At 37.7% G+C, this 19,457-nt stretch overlaps 2 protein-coding genes and 1 long non-coding RNA gene across 5 annotated transcripts; 2 read left to right on the top strand and 1 right to left on the bottom strand.

The window, feature by feature from the left end:
• Window positions 1–17: 17 nt before the first annotated feature.
• LOC131301564 (uncharacterized) lies at window positions 18–1,625 on the top strand. Its single transcript, XM_058327926.1, has 4 exons — window positions 18–45; window positions 294–1,050; window positions 1,301–1,362; window positions 1,498–1,625. Exons 1-4 carry the CDS (start codon window positions 18–20, stop codon window positions 1,623–1,625), a joined length of 975 nt encoding a protein of 324 aa, XP_058183909.1.
• Window positions 1,626–2,506: 881 nt separating this feature from the next.
• Window positions 2,507–18,798, bottom strand: LOC131301814 (probable thiol methyltransferase 2). 2 transcript variants are annotated; one of them, XM_058328264.1, is made up of 8 exons: window positions 18,594–18,793; window positions 12,296–12,426; window positions 11,392–11,478; window positions 10,845–10,945; window positions 10,638–10,737; window positions 3,957–4,003; window positions 3,731–3,809; window positions 2,507–2,738 (listed from the first exon to the last, which is right to left on the bottom strand). In XM_058328264.1, the coding sequence occupies exons 1-8, from the start codon at window positions 18,706–18,708 to the stop codon at window positions 2,703–2,705; spliced, it is 696 nt and encodes a 231-aa protein (XP_058184247.1). In that variant the 5' UTR covers window positions 18,709–18,793; the 3' UTR covers window positions 2,507–2,702. The 2 variants fall into 2 exon arrangements, with proteins under 2 accessions (XP_058184247.1, XP_058184248.1); XM_058328265.1 differs by lacking the exon at window positions 11,392–11,478 and having other exon boundaries at window positions 18,594–18,798.
• LOC131301815 (uncharacterized) lies at window positions 4,680–10,053 on the top strand. Of its 2 annotated transcripts, XR_009191446.1 has the most exons (6): window positions 4,680–5,115; window positions 5,254–5,329; window positions 7,490–7,604; window positions 8,730–8,802; window positions 8,957–9,021; window positions 9,811–10,053. It is a non-coding gene; the product is annotated as an uncharacterized LOC131301815 (long non-coding RNA). The 2 variants fall into 2 exon arrangements; XR_009191445.1 differs by lacking the exon at window positions 8,730–8,802 and having other exon boundaries at window positions 4,688–5,115.
• Window positions 18,799–19,457: the final 659 nt, after the last annotated feature.

Genomic DNA, 19,457 nt, shown 5'->3' with positions numbered 1-19,457 from the left:
TTTACTCCCTCTAACTAATGGAATTGCTTCTTCCGTTTTCATTCGGTTAAAATTTTGATGAAAAATGTCACATTCAGCTAGGTCTATCAACAGACCGGATTCAATTCGAATCTAATCCGAAAAATTCGATAATGTCGATCCGATAATTCGAATTCGGTAATCCAAATACAGATCGTATTAAATTCAGATCGACTCGGATTAAATCCGTTATCAATCCGATCCGAACTTCATTTTTAAAATTTAAAAAAAAAAACAAAAAAAGAAAAACTGTAATTTTTTTATTTTGAAACCAGGCCAATTGAACCTGCACACAGCAGCAAATACCGCCATCCAACTGATATGGAACAGAGAAAAGCTAAAGGGATGTATTCCTGATAGTGAGGTACAAGAGGTCTGCAAAATCCCCATAAGCTATGTAAATTTCTCTGATTGTGTCATTTGGCGTCATACTAAGAATGGAGAGTTTTCTGTCAAGTCGGGCTATGCTCAAAGGAGGATGAGGAATTTAACGTTAAAACCTGCCACCCCTTCTTGTTCTTTCATTCCTTCTGAAGTGATGTGGAAGAAATTGTGGTCTATTCCCACGGCTCCGAAAGTTCGTATGTTTATGTGGAAAGCTGCTCAAAATTGGGTGGCCTGTCGAGAAAATCTTTTTTGTAGGAAATGTATCACCAACCCAACATGCCCAATCTGTGCAAGCACGAACGAAACAATTGAACATCTCCTTTTCCATTGTCCACGGAGCAGGGCAGTTTGGTTTGGAAGTGGAAAGGCGTATTGGGTTCTCCAGAGAGAGATTACGGCAGTGAATAAGTGGATAGAGGAACTGTTATATGGGTGCCTAGCAAAGGAATCAAGCAGGGAGATTGTCGGAGCTATCTTCGATATTTGCTGGGCAATTTGGAAGGCAAGGAATAGTTTTGTTTTCAACGGCAGGAAGCTGAATCCAACAAAAGTAATTGAACAAGCTGGGTCAGCAAACGTTGATTATTTGCAAACGATATGGAAAGGTCTGGAGGAGGGCCTTCCTAGGCCTAGCCGGGTGGTGAGGTGGTTGCCACCTCCTTCATCGGCAAGGACGGAACAAAGATTTTACCCTAGCAGTAGCGAAATGTATACTAAAAAAATTTAGTAGTTGCAAGACTATATAAGTTGGGCATAATTATTTTTTTTACATATAATAATTGCATTTTCTAAAATTCTTGTCGTGGCGATCGCCGCTACTAGACCTCCCCTGGTCCCATCCTTGTTCATCGGTGATAAATATAAACTGTGATGGAGCATTTAAATCTTCCCACAGCTTAGCTGCCTTTGACATTCTTGCTAGAGATAGTGGTGGATTAGCTCTGGCATGGCAGTGTGGTAAAACAATGGTTTCATCTGCTCTCTGCATTGAAGCTTGAGCACTAAGGATAGCTTGTGTGATGGCTGTACAGGCCAAAATCTCCAAAATTTAATCTTTGAATCTGATTGTAAGAATCTGGTGAGCTACATCAGTGACTCCAAGTCACAGTGTCCCTGGGAAATCGAAGCTGTGGTTAAAGACGTCAAAGAATGGGCAAGAACAAGGCAGTGGTCCTTCGCGTGGTGCAGCAGAGTACAGAACAAAGCAGCTCACTGAATAGCGTCTAGATGCATCGATAAAAAGCTTTTATTTCATTCGGGTTGTATTTCGTCCGGACTAAATTCAATTTTGTGTAATGACTTGAGATGAGTTTTGGAATACATTGACATCTTCAAAAAAAAAAAAAAACTAATATGGCAGCCAACTAAGATATATATGTAGTCAGTAGTCAGGCTCCGTTCCCGAAAGGGAAATAAGTACTTATTTTTTTAAGAAGGCAATTTCAAGCTCAAAAATTATGTGTTTACGTAAATAATTTTTCTATTAATATAGATCTTGTTTGATAAATTTCATTTAGATCTTTTATACGGTGCAAAAAAAAATTGAAAAATTATTTTTCATTTATATTATTTTTGAGTTTGAAAATGTAAAATAAATACTTATTTTTTAAGAAAATATTTTGAAACGAGGCCACAGTAGTGACTAGCCACAGGAGCACCATGCACTTGTATCGCAACATTTATGTGTAATAATAATAAAGAAAAGAACCGAAGATCGATATTATATATACTAGCTAAACATTTACGAAATAATTCCAAATTTAATTAATTGTTATATATGCACTTATTTTTGCTTACAATTAAACGTTTTCACAAACATATATCTTTATTTTACCGCAACTTCAATATCTGGGTGCACAAAAAAACTAACTTCAACAATGATCCCGGACACTGCACGTACTACAAGAACGAAGAAGTATATATGAGATCTCAACTAAAATTCACTACAAACAGAATTATAAGGAAAGACTACAATACATATCTTTTATTTGGATGTGTATTATATGCACCTCCAAAATGTTACGAATTATAGAGAAAATGTTACGAATCATATTGCTAAAAAGTTACGAATCGTATAAAGGTTACGAGATACACCAAAATGTTATGAATCATAATAAAAATTTTACGAATCGTACTGCTAAAAAGTTATGAATTCTAGAACAAAAGTTACGAAACACGCTAAAATGTTAAAAATAAATTATAAAATAGGTGCATATAATATACCATTTTAAGGGGTGTGCATTGTAGATTTTCCCCAGAAAGTATATATCCATTTTCACAGCATTAATGATTGGCTATCAAACTTTTTTCCACCTTCCAAGCATCTCTCTTCCCTGAAAAGAAAATAACATAAAACTTCAAACTTAGAGGTATATAACTAGTTAACATAAGACATAATGAACATATACATATATATATATATATATATATCTCCAATGTAAATATTTTTAAATCGGCAAAAAAATATATTTTATTAGAAACTTGATTAGCTAGGGTACGGTACATCACGAAAAAGAAAGAAACGTACACCTTAGCCTATGATATTGATAATGGGCCAGGAGAAATCTCCAATGTAATTTTACGGCATTGGACTTCTTTCCGTTGTTTTCTTCGGGTTCATGTGCAGGTTGACGCGAGAAAGTAAGCGCTTGTTCTTCTAAAAAAGTCATTGGCTTTTCCATCAAAAATGAGCCAAATAAATCCACATAAAAACAAAAATAAGTCAATAAGCCACTTTTTTTGTCTTTATTCAAAAAATATTGAATTTCGATCAGAATATTATACTTTTTAGATTCCTCTCGTCATGAAGATGCAATAATCCCCAAAAAAATGAGGATAAGCCAAGTGATATGAAATTTTTTTGAATAAGGACAAAAAATAAGCCACTTTGGCTTATTTGTCCGAACACCCCCTAAATGGTTATCTATTTCCGTATCGAGTAATTCCGATAGTCCAATCATATTCTTCCTGTTTAATTTTCGTATTGGCGAGTCATGTCATATTAAATTTGTGTTCGTGTAAACAAGCGATCGACTTAAACAATCTAATTTCGTGTTTGGGTTTATATGTGTTAATGGGCCATGTTCGAAATTCTCATCCCTACCATCAAATTTTGCATACTGCTGTGTTTGGATTGTGTTTTGAAAAGTTTTTTAAAAAATGGTAGGGGTAATAAGTGGAGAGAGATAGAGAGAAAAATAGTGAAAGTAGGGAGAATCTAGGGAGAATTTTTTAAAAAATTCTTTTTGAGAAGAGAAGAGAACAAGGCAAATTAAATTACTGTAACAAAGAAATTCATGGATCAGTACTTCACACATATATATACCTCGCGATCTCCAGTAGCCAACTCATTTTCCACAGTGGATATAGGTTTAAATCCCAAGGGACGCAACAGCTCTTCATAACTACACTCACGAAAATCAATTACGATAGTTTGATAAGATTATCCAAGAAACGTATCATTCATCAAATATATTTCTTAAAAATAGGTGGTGTGTATTGAAACATTTTCCTTATAACAAACAATTAAATTGAAGGGTAGAGAGTCGTACTCAGCAATTGATACTTTGTACGGTGGGCCCCAAGCATGATTGGTAATCTGCCACCAAATCAATAAACTATGACTATATGTTGGAAATTTACAAACCAATCCGCGCCAGAACCAGAAGATGAGTGGGTAGTATAATACATGAAATTCAATCCATGAAATCTTTCGATTACAATGAATCTGGACAATTCATTTCATTTCCCGAACAGTTTCATTGATTGAGTTTCATGTATATCGATCATAACATTTCTGCTAGAAGAAATAATCTTTTAAAACCTTTACATAGAAGGATGACAAATCTTTAATAAATTTGGGGGTATGGTACTTCGCGCGCGCGTATATATATATATATGTATATATGTCTCAAGATCACAAAAACATATGGTCTGTTATGCCAGGAAGAAAAAATAAAAAAATAAAGATAAAAGCAAATAAAAAAATTTCTCCTCAATAGTCGAAATCAACTTTTCTTCTCTCTCACAATTCCCTTTGATTTTTCTTCCTCTTTTATAAAATCAAACAAAATAAATGAAATCATTTCCCTTATCTTCTCCTCTCTATCTTCCTCGATCAATTTCCGAACATAGGGGAAGTTGCCGCTGATAAAAATAGTAACTTGCCGTGATATATCATATGAAGAAATTTTGCTAACGAAGCACAGAGAGAGAGAGAGAGACACTACAACAAAAAACACCAATGGTGACACCCTTTGGTGCTTTTTGGTGACAAAAAATTGGTGTTGACACGGAATATACTCAACGGTGACAAGCAATTTTACTGTTTGTCACCAAAAACCTTTGAGTAACCAGGCTAAATAATGAGAAGATTTGGTGACAAAAAATTTGTCACCGAAGACAAATTTCGATGACAAATATAAAGTTGTCACCGAAAGTTCTGAATTTTCGCCCACCCGGGCTCCAATTCATTTTGCCGCGCTTATAAGAAGTAAAATAATTTTTTTTAAGTCAAAATGACGTCGTTTCATCCGTTTTGTTTTGTCACCAAAAACAAGCCCTAATTTCTCTTTTTCACGCTGCCTCCCTCCACTTTTACTCTGTCTCTCTCCACACCCGCAGCCACGCTCCAGTCACTCTGAAGACTTCCATCATCAGCGAACGGTGACCCTGACAACAAACCGGCGGCCGTCGCTCCGATCAGCCCAGGTCTTTTTTTGTCCCTCTCAGTATTTCGCCCTGTCGTTCTCTCTCTCGATCACGAAATGTGTCTCTGTCTCTCTCGATCTCTCTCTTAACTTCGTCTAGCTAAACATTTTTTTTTTTGATTCTATCTTCACTGAAAAGGCAGCACACTTCATCTCCGCTCCCTTCCTCGCCGGCCCGAACTCGCCAGCACCACCACCACACTCTGTGATTTCTGGTATTCCTCCACTCTCCATTCTTCCGATTTCATGGATTTTTTGTTTTGCATGTGAGTTTTTTATTTGATTTTGTTGATTTAAAGTTTGAATCGGAAGCTAAGGTATCCTCACGATAGTCAAAATCAAATGTATCTGTTTTATTTGAGATGTTCGATCTTGAAGATTTCGTTTTCAGTATGGGTTTCGGCTGACCATTTATTTTGGAAGAACGAGGTTAAATGTGCCGAAATTTATTACTTATTTCTGAAATTTTAGAACAATGAGGGCCACTCTTGGTAAGATATCTGGTCTTTGGCTGCTTTTGTAGAATGGCGGTGTTCCAATAGGCTTTGGTCCTTGGCTTTTCTGTTTTTTTAATCTGCCCACGAACGAAACTGGTAAATCACTCGTTTTCACCCTAATAATCTTCCCTATTTTTTTCGTTTCTTCCTACGTTACTTTGATCCTAATAAAAATTTGGTTTTCCCTAATTTTTGAAAACCCCCAAATCTGAAATTATGGTTGCTCGAAAATTAGGGCTTTCGGTGAGGGAAAGAAATCAGATTACTTCAATAGTATACAAGATTGTTAAAATTTCCTTGACCTCAGAATGATAAAATGTATGGAGTCATGGAGAAGTCTTTGAAGTCTCTGTTACTGGAGAAGTCTTTTTTTCTTCCACATGTAACTTTATACAAGTATTAATATGCCATGGAAGTCTCTGTCACTGTTATGTTTTTCCCTCGTTTCCTGTTTCATTAAAAGGTTTCCACAGGCTTGATATATTGTTGTTGGTCCCATTTCCTAACAACTTGAGTCTTTGGGTCAGTTGGTAACTCGACGTGGTATCTAATCTTTCATTGTGGGAGGTCTTTGGTTCCTACCACTCAATGTGAGATCTGATCTTTCGTTATTGGGAGTATTTTGTTCAAGATTTTGCATTTGCTCCCATTTGTTATGATTGAGCACAGTGGTCTGTCTTTATGCATCACATTCAGTACAGAGGTGTGTTAGTCTAGTTGCCTCTCCCCCATGCGAGGTGGGATGCAGTTATGGGGCGTTAGAAGCCTGTTTTCTTAACCTTTAGAAGGAACAGATATATCATAAGAGCTCTAATTTCTTGGGTGGGAATGGGGATGGCTGTGATTAACGCTTTTACAAACAGCCCCCCTGATTGCCTTACTATCATTGGGACTAAAACTACTTCATGTCATAGATTGTATTGTTCAGTGGGGAGGTCATGGGTTCCATTCTTAATAACGGATTGTTCAGTGTTACAGTGTATAGTGTGAGTTTGTTTCTGCACATATTGCCGAGTGGTCAAGGGTGAGCCCTGGCTTCTAGAAATTCAATGTAACATCCTGAATGCTATTAACAAAAATAATCAATTGAGATATAACTTGCAACAGTGTACTTACACTTATTTCAAAATCCAACTCTCTTTTTTTTCCAACTTCAATTATATTCCCATCAAATTGGAGTAAACATCTTTGAGTTTCCATTTGTAAGGTCCTATTTTTCTCCATGACTTCAAAAGATTTCAAAGAAGAAACGTCATTCACTGTTGTTCAACTCTGTTATCCATGCTGATAGCAAGATGGTATAAAAAAAATCTATACCTAATTAAATATTAATGAGTGCCTTTTGTATTATGCACAAGTGTAGCAGTGAACTTTTTTATATTGTATAGACTTCCTAGTTTCCCCTTTGACAGGTTATTCTAGCTTTGTCCTTGCCCAATTGTTCCTGGAATCAACTGTTTTCTACTGTTTTTATGTGATTAACCATAATAGTTGGCTTAGTAACAACTTGTTTATTGCATTGAGGGAGCTTTGGTTGCACATCCCCGACAAAGAGACTCATGTTCAAGTCTTCTTTTCATATCAGAGGAACTTTCACATGCGCTTACTCTGGCTTCTTAACTTCATTTGCTTGATTTATTTGCAGACAAAATGCAGTAAAGAGGGGGAAGAATCCCTTAATGCTAACCTAATTTGGCTACTTGGGCAACATAATGAAATTCAGGAACATGAATGTGTGTACATAAGAATCTATGTACTATAGTCCTGACCCCTAAAGCAAAACACTCTTTGTAAGAAGGGAAACGTGAATTCCTTGTGAAGTCAATTTGGATTCTTTTCCTCATATCTTGTTAATTTTTTTATTCTCTGGTCATGTAGGTGGGAGAAACATCAGACTGAGGAGGAAGCTGCTCTAGGTAAAGGGAAGCGCCGAAGGAAAGCTGTTTCTTACAGGGAAGCATATGCTCCACAACTTGGTGAAACATTGTATGAGGTACTGGCAGTTACCTTTCTTAGTTGGACATAATTTCCGTATTTTCAGCTAGACATGCTGGACACATATGATCGTATCCTTATTCAAGTGTCCAATGCCTGACATGAAAGGGTATTTTGCAAATATCAAAGAGTCCATTTAAAATTGGAAGAGGAATAATAGGAGGGGCTGATTAGTTGGAGGGGCTACCATTGGATTTGTTTCCAAAAAGGCAATTTGTTAGAATTTCAGAATCCTGATAGTAGAAGTATGAAACAAACAGTTTTTTGAGTTTTATTTGATGTTTAGAGGCAGGGCTTGGTTAGAGTTTGATGCCAGCCATCAATGCTTTTGGGGGTAAATTGGGTTTGTTTGGAAGCTATAGAGTTGGTTGTTTGCTTTTGATGAACGAGAAGAAGCAGCAGGAGGAGGATGACTAGAAATGCCAGACACAAATTATCATAATGACTAGAAATGCCAAACACAAATTATCATAATTCCCATACGAGTAGGAAACTCAAACCCATACCAAGATCATCCAGAACAATGAAACAAAAACATAAATAAAGCTAGTGGGAAATTCCCTTAACAACAAACTGTATTTAACCTATACAAAAGTATACCCTATGCCTTTTAATTTCTATTTCGAAGGAGGGATTCACCCTTACTGTTTACTTAGGATCAGAAAGACTCAAACTCAGATTATCAACCATTAAACAAAACAAGTGTTCATAAATTTACCAGAACCCGAGGTCTACTAACTTCTAAATATACGGTTGAGTACATAAGGTCGCTAGTGCACCTGTGCAATATCTGTTTTGCCCATTTCTAGTTATCTTGCTTTGCATCAATTTGGCATAGTTCTTATCATTCTTGTCTTAAAATATAGTAGACATTGAAAATTGTGGTGGCAGGATGGTATGTTGAAATGCACATAAAGGCTCAAATTCAACCACCACTTGAGAAGAAATGGTGCCAAGTTGGTTCCGTTTGAGTTCCTTAAAAAAAATAAAAAAATCTTGTTCCTATGCTTTGCAGCACTCAAAAACTTAATTTTTCTTGTATTACTTCATATAAAGCAGACAGGGCTGCTTGCTTGATTTTGGAGTAGTGCTGCGAGACTCACTTGTTAGCTTCATTTTGTAGTTTTCTCGTCATTTAGGCAGCAGTCTAAGGATCCTAGGCTCTTTTCGGAGAAGGCACAGGAAGTCCTCATTTAGTAAGATCTGAATCTGAGTTGTACCTTTTACAGCGTGTCTAATGTCATATAGGCGGGCGATTGAGTTCAATAGCGATAGTTAAGCTTACACTTAGAGCACTTTGTTACTAGATATAGATTATTGACAGTTGTTTGTATGTTGGTAAATTCATAGGGCTTGAATTGAGGCCGTGAAAGCTTACTTGCAAGCCGAAACGCATATAAATTCTAGCAACCACTGTGAGTATATCAATGCCTTAATTACATTATTCTTGCTTTATTCTTGTAAACTGTTATCTTTTGATCTATACTACTTTTAAATGTATGAAGATTTTTCCTACTTTTTGCTTTCCACAAATATCCCTAGCATGGTTTTACATGGTTTTTCGGAAGCAAACCGAACCAATGCGAGTTTTGAACCATTGCAACACTCGGTTTATGAACCAGTGCAACAGTTCAAGCGTGACCCTGTGTGAACCAAGTCGTACCTGTTCGGATAGTCACTTGTCTGCCTATTTAAATAGATTGCATCTAGCCATTTCATGCATCCAAAATTCAGAGAGCACACATACATCGCTGGACTCGATCTACTTTAAGGACACCTTGGCGAGGGCGAAATCTGCTTTAAGGACACTGTGATTCATCGCTGGACTCGATCTACTTGGTATTCTTTGGTGTCGGCATTTGTGAGTTATATTCTCACACCAAGGTTGAATGATACTGAGATTCTATGATATTACTTGGCCAAGCTGCACGTGCTTTTTTACTAGTAGTTTTCAAATTGTGACAAAGCTTGAATTAATGTTGTTCATGTGTCGATTATGGCGTAGTTTTGTTGCTACGTAGGTTGCATATCATCAATATTATGTAGAATGACATCAAAATCTAGATTGGGTAGCTCGCTTAATCACTCATGAGTCATGCTATAATTCGTTATATAACAACTTGAAGCAAAATCTTTCTTTTTCAGAACCTTTCGTAGGATTGACATGTTACATAATTACTTTTTTTTTTGGCAATTTTGTACAGGTAAGTAAGGAGATGGAGTTGCTTTTTGGCAATTAACCAAGATGGAGTTGAAGACTTTTTGGTAGTTAAATGAAACACTTGTTTTGAGTTCTTTTTGGATATGGATGTTTTGTAGTTTCAGTAATGTTATTAAGTTTGAAGTGGTTATTGTTGGAGGATGAATGTTTTAAAAGGTTTTGAAGTTGGATAATGAATGTTGACTTATTGGATATTTGATTTGAATGATATTTTGCTTCTTCGCAATTTAAGTTTTGCTAAGTTGAATCATAAGATACAAAAAAATTTGAAACGTTGTAAGCAGGTGAAAATAATATATGGAATAAAGTGTGTATTGCTACTAAAGTTTTATTTTTGGTGACAAAAGAGGTTGTCACTGTTGTGTGTCTATTATTACGATAGGTTATTGGTGACACACAATTTGTTGCCATGGTAGGTACTTTTAGTGACAACTTTTGTCACAGAAAAATCTCTTTTCTGTGACAACATGGTGCTGTCATCGTTACTTTCCGTGACATAATAACCTTTGTCGTAGAAAATCTATTTTTCGTGACACCCTATTGTTGTCACTGTTACTTTTGGTGACAATTGTGTCACGGAAAACTTGTCTTCGGTGACATCAAATTTTTGTCACTGTTGACAACATTCCGTGACAATTGCATAATTTTGTCACCCTTGACTTTCAGTGTCATGGATACAATGACACCTCTTCTTGTGTCACCAAAGATAATAGGTGACAAAATTTGGACTTTTGGTGACATTTTTGCATGTCAGCGATTGTGCTTTTTGTTGTAGTGAGAGAGAGAGAGAGAGAGAGAGAGAGAGGTAACCGGAAACATTAGCGTAATTAGCTCTCCATCTGGTTTCAAAAGATACTGCATTTGGCTTGCCCAGGCTGGTCTCATACTAGGTTCAATTGCACAAAAGAACCTGTTTATATTCTTCGATTAGTTAAACAAAGCTAGTATCAAGAGGTCTGTACGTTGGATTCCGACAAAATATTAACCTAGGAAATGCTAATAATAATAATGACTTACGTGTAGTCAAAAATCAGATCAAACAACTCAGTGGGTTTCCAGGCAAAGAAGTCTTCGTTTAAGAAGGTCAAACAATCAGCATTTGGTGATGACGATGCCAACTGCATTCCAAATAATTGTGCCCAAAATGGAAAAGTGATGAGAAATTATTAATACGTATATTTCCCAAAAGAAACCACTGGTTTATGATATCCCCTTGCATGCATGCAGTGTTGTAGGGGGCCATGTGTATAAGATTTTTCCGGCCATATTTAGAACTAAGATGATGAGGTTTCCTCGAAGGAAAATGCTTTAGACAGCTTTAAACACAATTTTGTTCGCAACTGTTCGATTAGTGTGAGTTTCACATGCATTAATGCACATGGTGCTCACGTATCCAAATATATTTGTGTGCCTATTTGTGTCTGGACATCTGTGTTTCTGTGGCACTTGCCGCCATTCTCGAATGTCAAAGTCGCTTTATGGATGGTTGTAATTGTACGTAGTTAAAGAGCCTTAATTAGTAACGTGCATGCATGCAAATATGCAAGTAATGATCAGGTCTTACCTCTTTTGCCCTCTTATGTGCTTTGTCGGATTTGTCCAGTCCAACAACGTATCGCTCAGGGCATGCAATGGCAACCACGTCATATCCCTAACACATGCATGCATATATAAGAGACTGATCTACGTACTGAATCATTCAAACATACGTGGAGGGAAAATAATTGTTGAGAAAACATTATTTGGGCCCGTTCCGCTAAAATTCTTATTTTTTAAATACTACGAAATATCAGATTCTCTCATAATACAATACATTTAATTAAAAAAAATTACTTATTTTTCTTAGCGGAACGGAGTTTTACTGCTGCCAATAATGTAGGTTATCGAATAACGCCAAACAAACAACTGATTTTTGTTAGCCTGATTTTTGTTCGAATGAAAAGGAAAAGGAGCATCTTCAAAAAAAAAAAAAGGAAAAGAAGGGGTAACGTCCGTACGCCCAGGCATCCGGAGTCCATGGGCGAGCTTTGTCGTATTGAGGACTACACTTGATCTTACTGATACTGATAAAGTAGGTTATGATCGAATAACGCCAAACAAATAACTGATTTTTGTTATTCAAGCACAAAAGTCGTACATTCAAATTCGATTGACATAAAAAAAAAATTGCAAATTACGTAACTAACATAGGATAATGATATTGAGTATATATTAATCGGAAAAAATTATTCGGCTCTCTTGGGGCACCACCCCCTGAACAACATACATTTTTATACTGCCCACCATTAAGCAGATAGACTTTTTTCGATTATATTGTGTTTATTTGAAATTATCTATTTATTTTTATTTGTATGGTAATTAGTACATATCCAATTTATTAATGATCATGTCATGTTATAGAATATTTCTAGAGCCTCCCCTCGTCGGTTCTTATAAAAGAGAAAATTGATAAAAAGAGATTGGCTTACGCTGCCACATCCAGGGATCAAAGCTCTGCCTGTGCGAAGAGCACCTGTCTGGTGAAGATGTACCAACACAGGCGTTGGCTTACCCAAATCCCACGGTGTCAACCCTTGTTCCCAACATTTTTGCCAACCACCTGAGAGAGAGAGAGAGAGAGAGAGAGAGAGAGAGAGAGAGAGAGAGAGAGATGGGGAATTTTGCCCAGAACTCCTTACAATTGGGAATTTTAAGCACATTCTATATATCATTGTTTGTAACTTCTAAACAAGTCTTAAAATTCAAAAAGATTCTATAATACCCCCTAACAAATAGACTTGATTTCAATTAGTCAAATTATTCCTAAATTTCTCATTTCCTACAACTACGACAATTTAAATCATTTGCCTTACCACATTTTTAAGCTTCTCTCTATAATCTTTTTTCTGAAAGGAAAAATATTGCAACAGTAGAAACTATTTCAAATGTAAAAGCTAAATAATGGAGTAAATTCCGTACAATGTAAAAGTCTTAACCGGATAAATTTATCCAAATGGATATGTTGTACAAACTTGTAAAATATCAAGAACGATAATTGATCAAACGGCTATGTCAATGATGAAAATGATAAATTTCCTAAATGTGTAAAATAAACAACAAACAAACTTACACGGAGTGGTAATTTTTATCATACTAACTTTGATAGTTAATCATTATAATCCATAGTCCTCGATTATTAATAAATTCATTAATCAGTAAATCTAAGGAATTGCCTGATCACACACTCATTACATAAACATCAATTTTACCCATTGCGGTTTGGACCTAGTGTGGATCGCCTCCTTTACTTATTATAAACATAACCATGCGAATAGGAGTTTTTGGTTTATGGAGTACAAAATTTTTAGTGAAAATTTTCACACAAAAAAAAAATTAGTGAAAGCGCCCCCTTTGAAACATAACCATATAGTATTGGTTTATGGAGTACTACAAAGAACCTTTACAAATTCCAACCATATCACTGTTCATTTAACACACACGCCTGGTACAAAAATATATTCTCCGGGCCTAAAGTGCATTTCTTCTAACTACAACGACGAGAATGCCCGTATATTTGTGTAGATACCCATATATTCTCTCTGTGTGTACTCTACGTACCCATCCCAGCTAGTGGATGCCAACACCACCACCAAGCACCCCATCCACCAACGTACATAACCACCACCTTCCCCGATTCTGTATTTCTGTGTAACCAAGTTCGAGAGAGAGAGAGAGAAGCGGGGGGGGGGGTCGCAGCAATTGATTTTTCTGAAATGGGTGTGGAAGAGGTGCATGGAAGCACATTGCTTGTTTTGGGGTCTCCGGGTTTATTTCTTTCCCCTCCCACAGTTTTGTTTTTTTTTTTTTTTTTTTGGGGGGGGGGCTAAAACCCACCACCTCCCAACCACCTGGATGAATGGCAGAAGCACTGAAACTTTGTCAGAGGTCACGTACAGGTGTCGGACACCGACACTTTTCAGACGTTCTCTAGACACATGTTCGACGCTCAAATACAAAGTATTCTGTTTTTTTTAACACTTTCTGGTTGGACACTTCAGAGACATATTAAAAAATACTCCCAGATACTTGGAAAACAAGTCGGGGGTGATAAACGAATTAGAAATTAAGATATAACTAAAACTTGAGAAAGTTGTATTTTTTGTGTGACAAATGGTGATTAATTTGTTGGTACGAAAGACACACAAGTAATGAAATGTTTTTCGTTGAAATACTTCTGTGGATGAAATAATGAGGAGTAAAATTTAAAGTATATGTGGTGTTGCATTTACAATTAGAGCCTTACTTGTTTTAGTTTTTTTTTTTTTTAGTATCATTGTCTAAAAACATGTTTTTAAGACGTGTCTTGCAATGTGTTGTGTCCTTCAATTTTTAAAAATCTGAATATCTGTGTTGTGTCACATGTCTGACATGTCTGTGTTATATATATATATATATATATATATATATATATGGCAGCTCCCAACTACCACCTAGCTACTTGATTCTTAATGAGGGAAAGTTTTTTTTGATACAGGTCATTTTCTCACAGTACATCACGTTTAATTCAAAAAATAAAAACTATATACCAAATGGGTCGGATTCAACGACTTCTGCCATTTGGCTGGCATCGGGATCCAAATAGATCACCTGAATCTCCACCTGCTGTTGCTCTGCTGCTTCATTTTCCATTTTTCTCTAATTTTTTATCAACTCTATGATTTTGTGCGGCCATATATAGATTCTTGCATCTATATTTGCAGATTCTTTCATCTATATTTGCAGGGATTTCCAATGAGCCTCTGGTTGACATGCGTCCTTCAGCTGCTACGGTGATTTTGGCAGAAAATGAAAAGAGAGAGAGGCTCAAAATTTTGGCTTGTTTTAGTTTACCCAAAAAATATTTGGATCAGAACGGCTAGTTTTGGACTCGATCAGATGTGGTAGTTGACTTATGGACTGATTGTTATTGACTATTGAGCCAACCGGGGGAGGTTGTTGTTCAGGGACAGCATGCGTGAGCTCATTCGGGACATCCAATTTCGGCAATAAATGGCTCAAATTTTATCTCGGCCGAAGAGTTATCCATTCATTGTCAAGATAAAATCTGAGTCATTCATTGCCAAAATTGGAATGTTCGCATGGGCCAACACGCATGCTTTAGAGAACAGACAGCAAGCTCCCAATTGATAAAGTCATTTGGATCAATGACAGGTTCCATTTGTTAGGGAAGGCAGCGGGTCGGGTTTGCAAGAGGTACTCTTTTCATAACTTATCTCCAAACTTCATGCATTATTGTATACCCATACCATACTGAATTGGGGACACCCAAACCCATACCCATACCCATTTGGATGAATGATGGGTTCCATTTGTTAGGGACGGCAATGGGTTGGGTTTGCACGAGGTACACTTTTCATAACTCATCTCCAAACTCCATGAATTATTTTATACCCATACCATACTGAATTGAGGACACCCAAACCCAAACCCATACCCATTTGGATCAATGACGGATAGATTGGATTTACCTAATACTCAATTTAAAAAATAAGAAACAAGTGAATACAGTAAAGAATTTATAAAAAAAAAAAGGTAAGAGAAAATTGTAAATAAAGATATGCAAATATAACAAAAAATTTAGTACATAAACTCCATATATATAAGTGCTAATGCATCAACGCAACCAAAAACAGAGTACGTAGTACTTGGCCGAATGGCATCATACTTCTTCAATTGCAAAAGACCGCTTGGACACTAAAAACACTAATCCTCTCCTTCTCTCTCTCTAGTCTTCTGCGAGCAGTTTCAGTCGGGGGTGGGGGCTGCCCTATCCTGTCCTCCACCCCCCGCCACCCCACCCCCCGCATCCTCCTTTCCTTCCCCTGTGTCTTGCTTCCTGCCTCCGATTGGTCAAAGCAGGGATATGGTTGAGCTCCGGCGAAGGAAGCTTCCAGCGACGGTGGCGTTCGCAGTCGGTGTTTGTAAGGCTTGTTCTTTTTCGTCTCTCCACTTTGTCTCCACCAGATCTAGTCCGCTAGGGCGGCAGCGTGGTTCAATAAGGTGAGGTTGGAGGGCAGAGGTTTTTTTGGTTAGGTTTTTTTTTTATTTTGTTTCGGTCCTGTTTCCACCAGCTATTTCAGTCCGGCTTTGTTTCCGGTCTGGGTTTCCCCCAGATCCGGAGGGTGTGGTGGTGGGCAAATAACTTTGCGTCTGGTTAGTTTTTTGTGTCCTAGTTTGGTTGGTTGCTGCCTCTGATCGGTGGTCTGCCCGCTGTGGCCATGGAGTTGCGTTGATTTTTCAACAGTTGCCCTTCCGCAGCCAGAACCCTGCATGCCAACGGGAGTTTGCTCTTTGGAGTGGCGTCCATGCCTGCGAATGGAAATCACTTTGTATTTTTGCTTCGCAGTTTGCCGGCGTTGTGGCTTTTGGATTACTGCATTGGGGAAGATAGATTTCACTGTGCTGCACTGATCACTGCGATTAGGGTTTTGATTCTCGAAGGGATTTGTTGTCTGGATTCATACTTCACGTGTCCCGACCCTGTCTTTGAGTAAGTGGCAGTGTGAAGAGGTTCTTGGTCTTAGGCTACAATTAGTCCTCCTGTTCTTCTTGTTGTACCTATTCGTGATTTTGTTTGAAACCTGTAGATGCCGTATGACGTTTTTGATTATGAATGAATTTTGAGCGGATAAAAAAAAAAAAATACTTCTTCAATTGAATGGCATCATGTTGCAATTCCGGCCTTGGATTCGCGAAATAGAAGTACTGTGCTTGTGAAATGGTGCTCTCCCGGCACGTCTTTCTTTAAATTAAATACAGATGGTGCATGCAAGAAGGATCTAACACAAGCCACAGGAGGTGGTTTAATCAGAGATGAAAAAGGAAGCTGGATAGTTGGCTTCCACAGATCTCTGCCCAATGACAGCCCTGGAAGCAGAATTATGGGCTATTAGGGATGGCCTACAACTCGCTCACAGCAAGCAGCTTGTCCCCCTCTGTGTGGAAATTGATGCTCGGACAACCATTCAGCTAATTATATATGGGTCCAAATCAACCCCGACACATTCTAAATAATCTCATTCATGATCGCAGATGCTTGATGAGACAGCTGAAAGTGAAGAAGATTGACCATGTCTACCGTGAAGGAAACAAATGTGCTGACAGTTGGGAGTTCGTCTGATGCATCGACCCGCCACTGCGTGCTCAAGGCTCAATTTATGAGGGAGTAACGACAAAGAGTCTACCACATTACTTGGGCCCATATCCACTTAAAAGGCTAAGCCTTGTAAGTGGTGAGCCATCTAATTGTATATTAAGGTCCAACTCTTTTTTGGTTTATCCGATGTGGGACTCAACGTTCACATATGTTCTAACAAATCTCCCCCTCATGTGTGAACCGAACATTGGGCATTAACCTCTCTTTGCATCCAAGCTCCCCCTTGATTATGATCCAATACTCTCAACCCTATCTCCCGAACTGGACTTATTCTGCACCACTCAATCGATTCAGAGTCTTCTCAATTGAGAGCCAATGTGCCTAGTCACTGGCACAATGCTCCCCGACGAGAACTCCATTGAGAGCCATCGTGCTCATTAATTCAATAGCACCATGCTCCCCGACGAGTCAACTCCATCGACAATGAGCCATCCAATACAGCACTCCAACATCGAGCCACCTTGCTTCATCGGGAGTCACCTTTTTGGACTTTATACCGCTCCACGAGTGTCTTTTTGTGCAAACGCATTCAATGGTGCGCTGAGAGTCTTCCCATAGATCGTCAACCATCGGCTCTGATACCATTTGTTGGGAGTTCGTCTGATGCATCGACCCGCCACTGCGTGCTCAGGCTCAATTTATGAGGGAGTAACGGCAAAGAGTCTACCACATTACTTGGGCCCAATATACATTGAATGACCCATATCCACTTAAAAGGCTAAGCCTTGTAAGTGATGAGCCATCTAATTGTATATTAAGGTCCAACTCTTTTTTGATTTATCCGATGTAGGACTCAACGTTCACATATGTTCTAACAAATTTACTAGCTAATATGTCATTTGATGATGCTCTCGATTTTCATTTATTTGATGTTGCTCTGACTTGTATTAATTCGCAACTTTGCAAAGACGCCAATGGAGTGGAATACCCTAGACTATTGTATGTCTCCTAAATTTTTCTATTTAATGTTCCTGGTTTACAAAAAAAAAAAGAGTAGTACAAAATCCACAAAGAATTACTCGTAAGTAAGAAGGGAAATAAAGGAAATTGGAAACGATAAGAAGGGCACAAATATTCTGATGTGGTGGTAGCAAAATCATACACTATTCCTTATACCCACTTCTATTGGGTATAAAAAAAAAAACTGGATATATACCATGGCCATCCGGCCCCATCTTTTCCTTCTCAAGACTCAAGAGTAACAAGGAAAAGTTAATGACGTACACTAGGCACGGATGATTTCCAGGGATGCTGTGCAGCTGTGTCGAGCGGTCAATTCGGTTATTTATCTCGACAATTGACGGCTCGGATCTTAATTCAAGCATTAGACGGTTCAAATTTTAATGCACTAAGATTAGATCCGAGTCGTCTGTGTCGAGATGAACAGCAAGATCGACCGCTTAACACCGTTGCCATGCAAGCACCCCCGCTTGACAGCATCTCCGACCTCCAAAAGGAGAACCCGTGCAAAGAGTAAATTCCAGTCAGTGATTTCATTTGTATAGGTGATCATCGAGTATATATACACTACAAGTATACATGGAATAATAATATAAGTATAATATATATACCAGATGGGTCGGATTGAACGACTTGTGCCATTTTGGTGGCATTGGGATCGAAATAGATCACCTCCTCCTCCTCCTCCTGCAGCTGTTGCTCTGCTGCTGCTGCTTCGTTTTCCATCTTTCTTATCAACTCTTCTGACTTTGTTGTCTCAGAATAAATATTATACTTCTTCCGATTGCTATTTATAAACGCGAGGGCAATGCTTGAGGTGCATTTTAAAAAATAAAATAAAATACTCCTTCCAGTCTGTCCACGGCACGCTAAACCACCACTCGATCGATTCCCGCGCGCCCCACGTAGTTTTTTTTTTATTTTTTTATTCAAGAAAATCCATATAGGAGTATATTCTAGGGAATTAAGTTACAGGCCCGATCCTTATGCCAAATCCATATAGAAGTATATTCTAGGCAATGCTTGGGTGTGTACGTGGGTATGAAAGTAGCACAATTCATAAGTCTTATTCCAATTTCATTCATTTAATAATATTTCTTTAGTAGTGTCATTGACATAACGCGCGGATGTGATACTTGAACCTAAAAGCATCTTTGAAGTCATCCATGATGTTTTCGGATGCATGCCTCCGTCCCCTGTATATTGTTTTGAAAACAAAAGTTACGAAAAATGGAACCGGGTCCTATTTGAATTTTTTCAACATCGGTCCATATTTTTATACTTTTTCGATTCGTCTTGTTAAGACGAACGATTAACCAAAAAATTACAAAGAAAGACTAAACAAAAAATTACGAAAAATAAAGAAACATATCAAAATAAGTTTCAAACTTATAAATTTACAAAAAGGCAGCTTAAAATTTGCATATTTGGAGCAGAAAGAGATATAGACTTAGTTGCTCTTTCTTGTCCGGGTC

This window comes from Rhododendron vialii, chromosome 9a, assembly GCF_030253575.1.
Source record: "Rhododendron vialii isolate Sample 1 chromosome 9a, ASM3025357v1".
In the NCBI taxonomy this organism is placed as follows: domain Eukaryota; kingdom Viridiplantae; phylum Streptophyta; class Magnoliopsida; order Ericales; family Ericaceae; genus Rhododendron; species Rhododendron vialii.
Note: the sequence above shows the minus strand (reverse complement) of the source record. Positions and strands in the feature narration are given on the sequence as shown.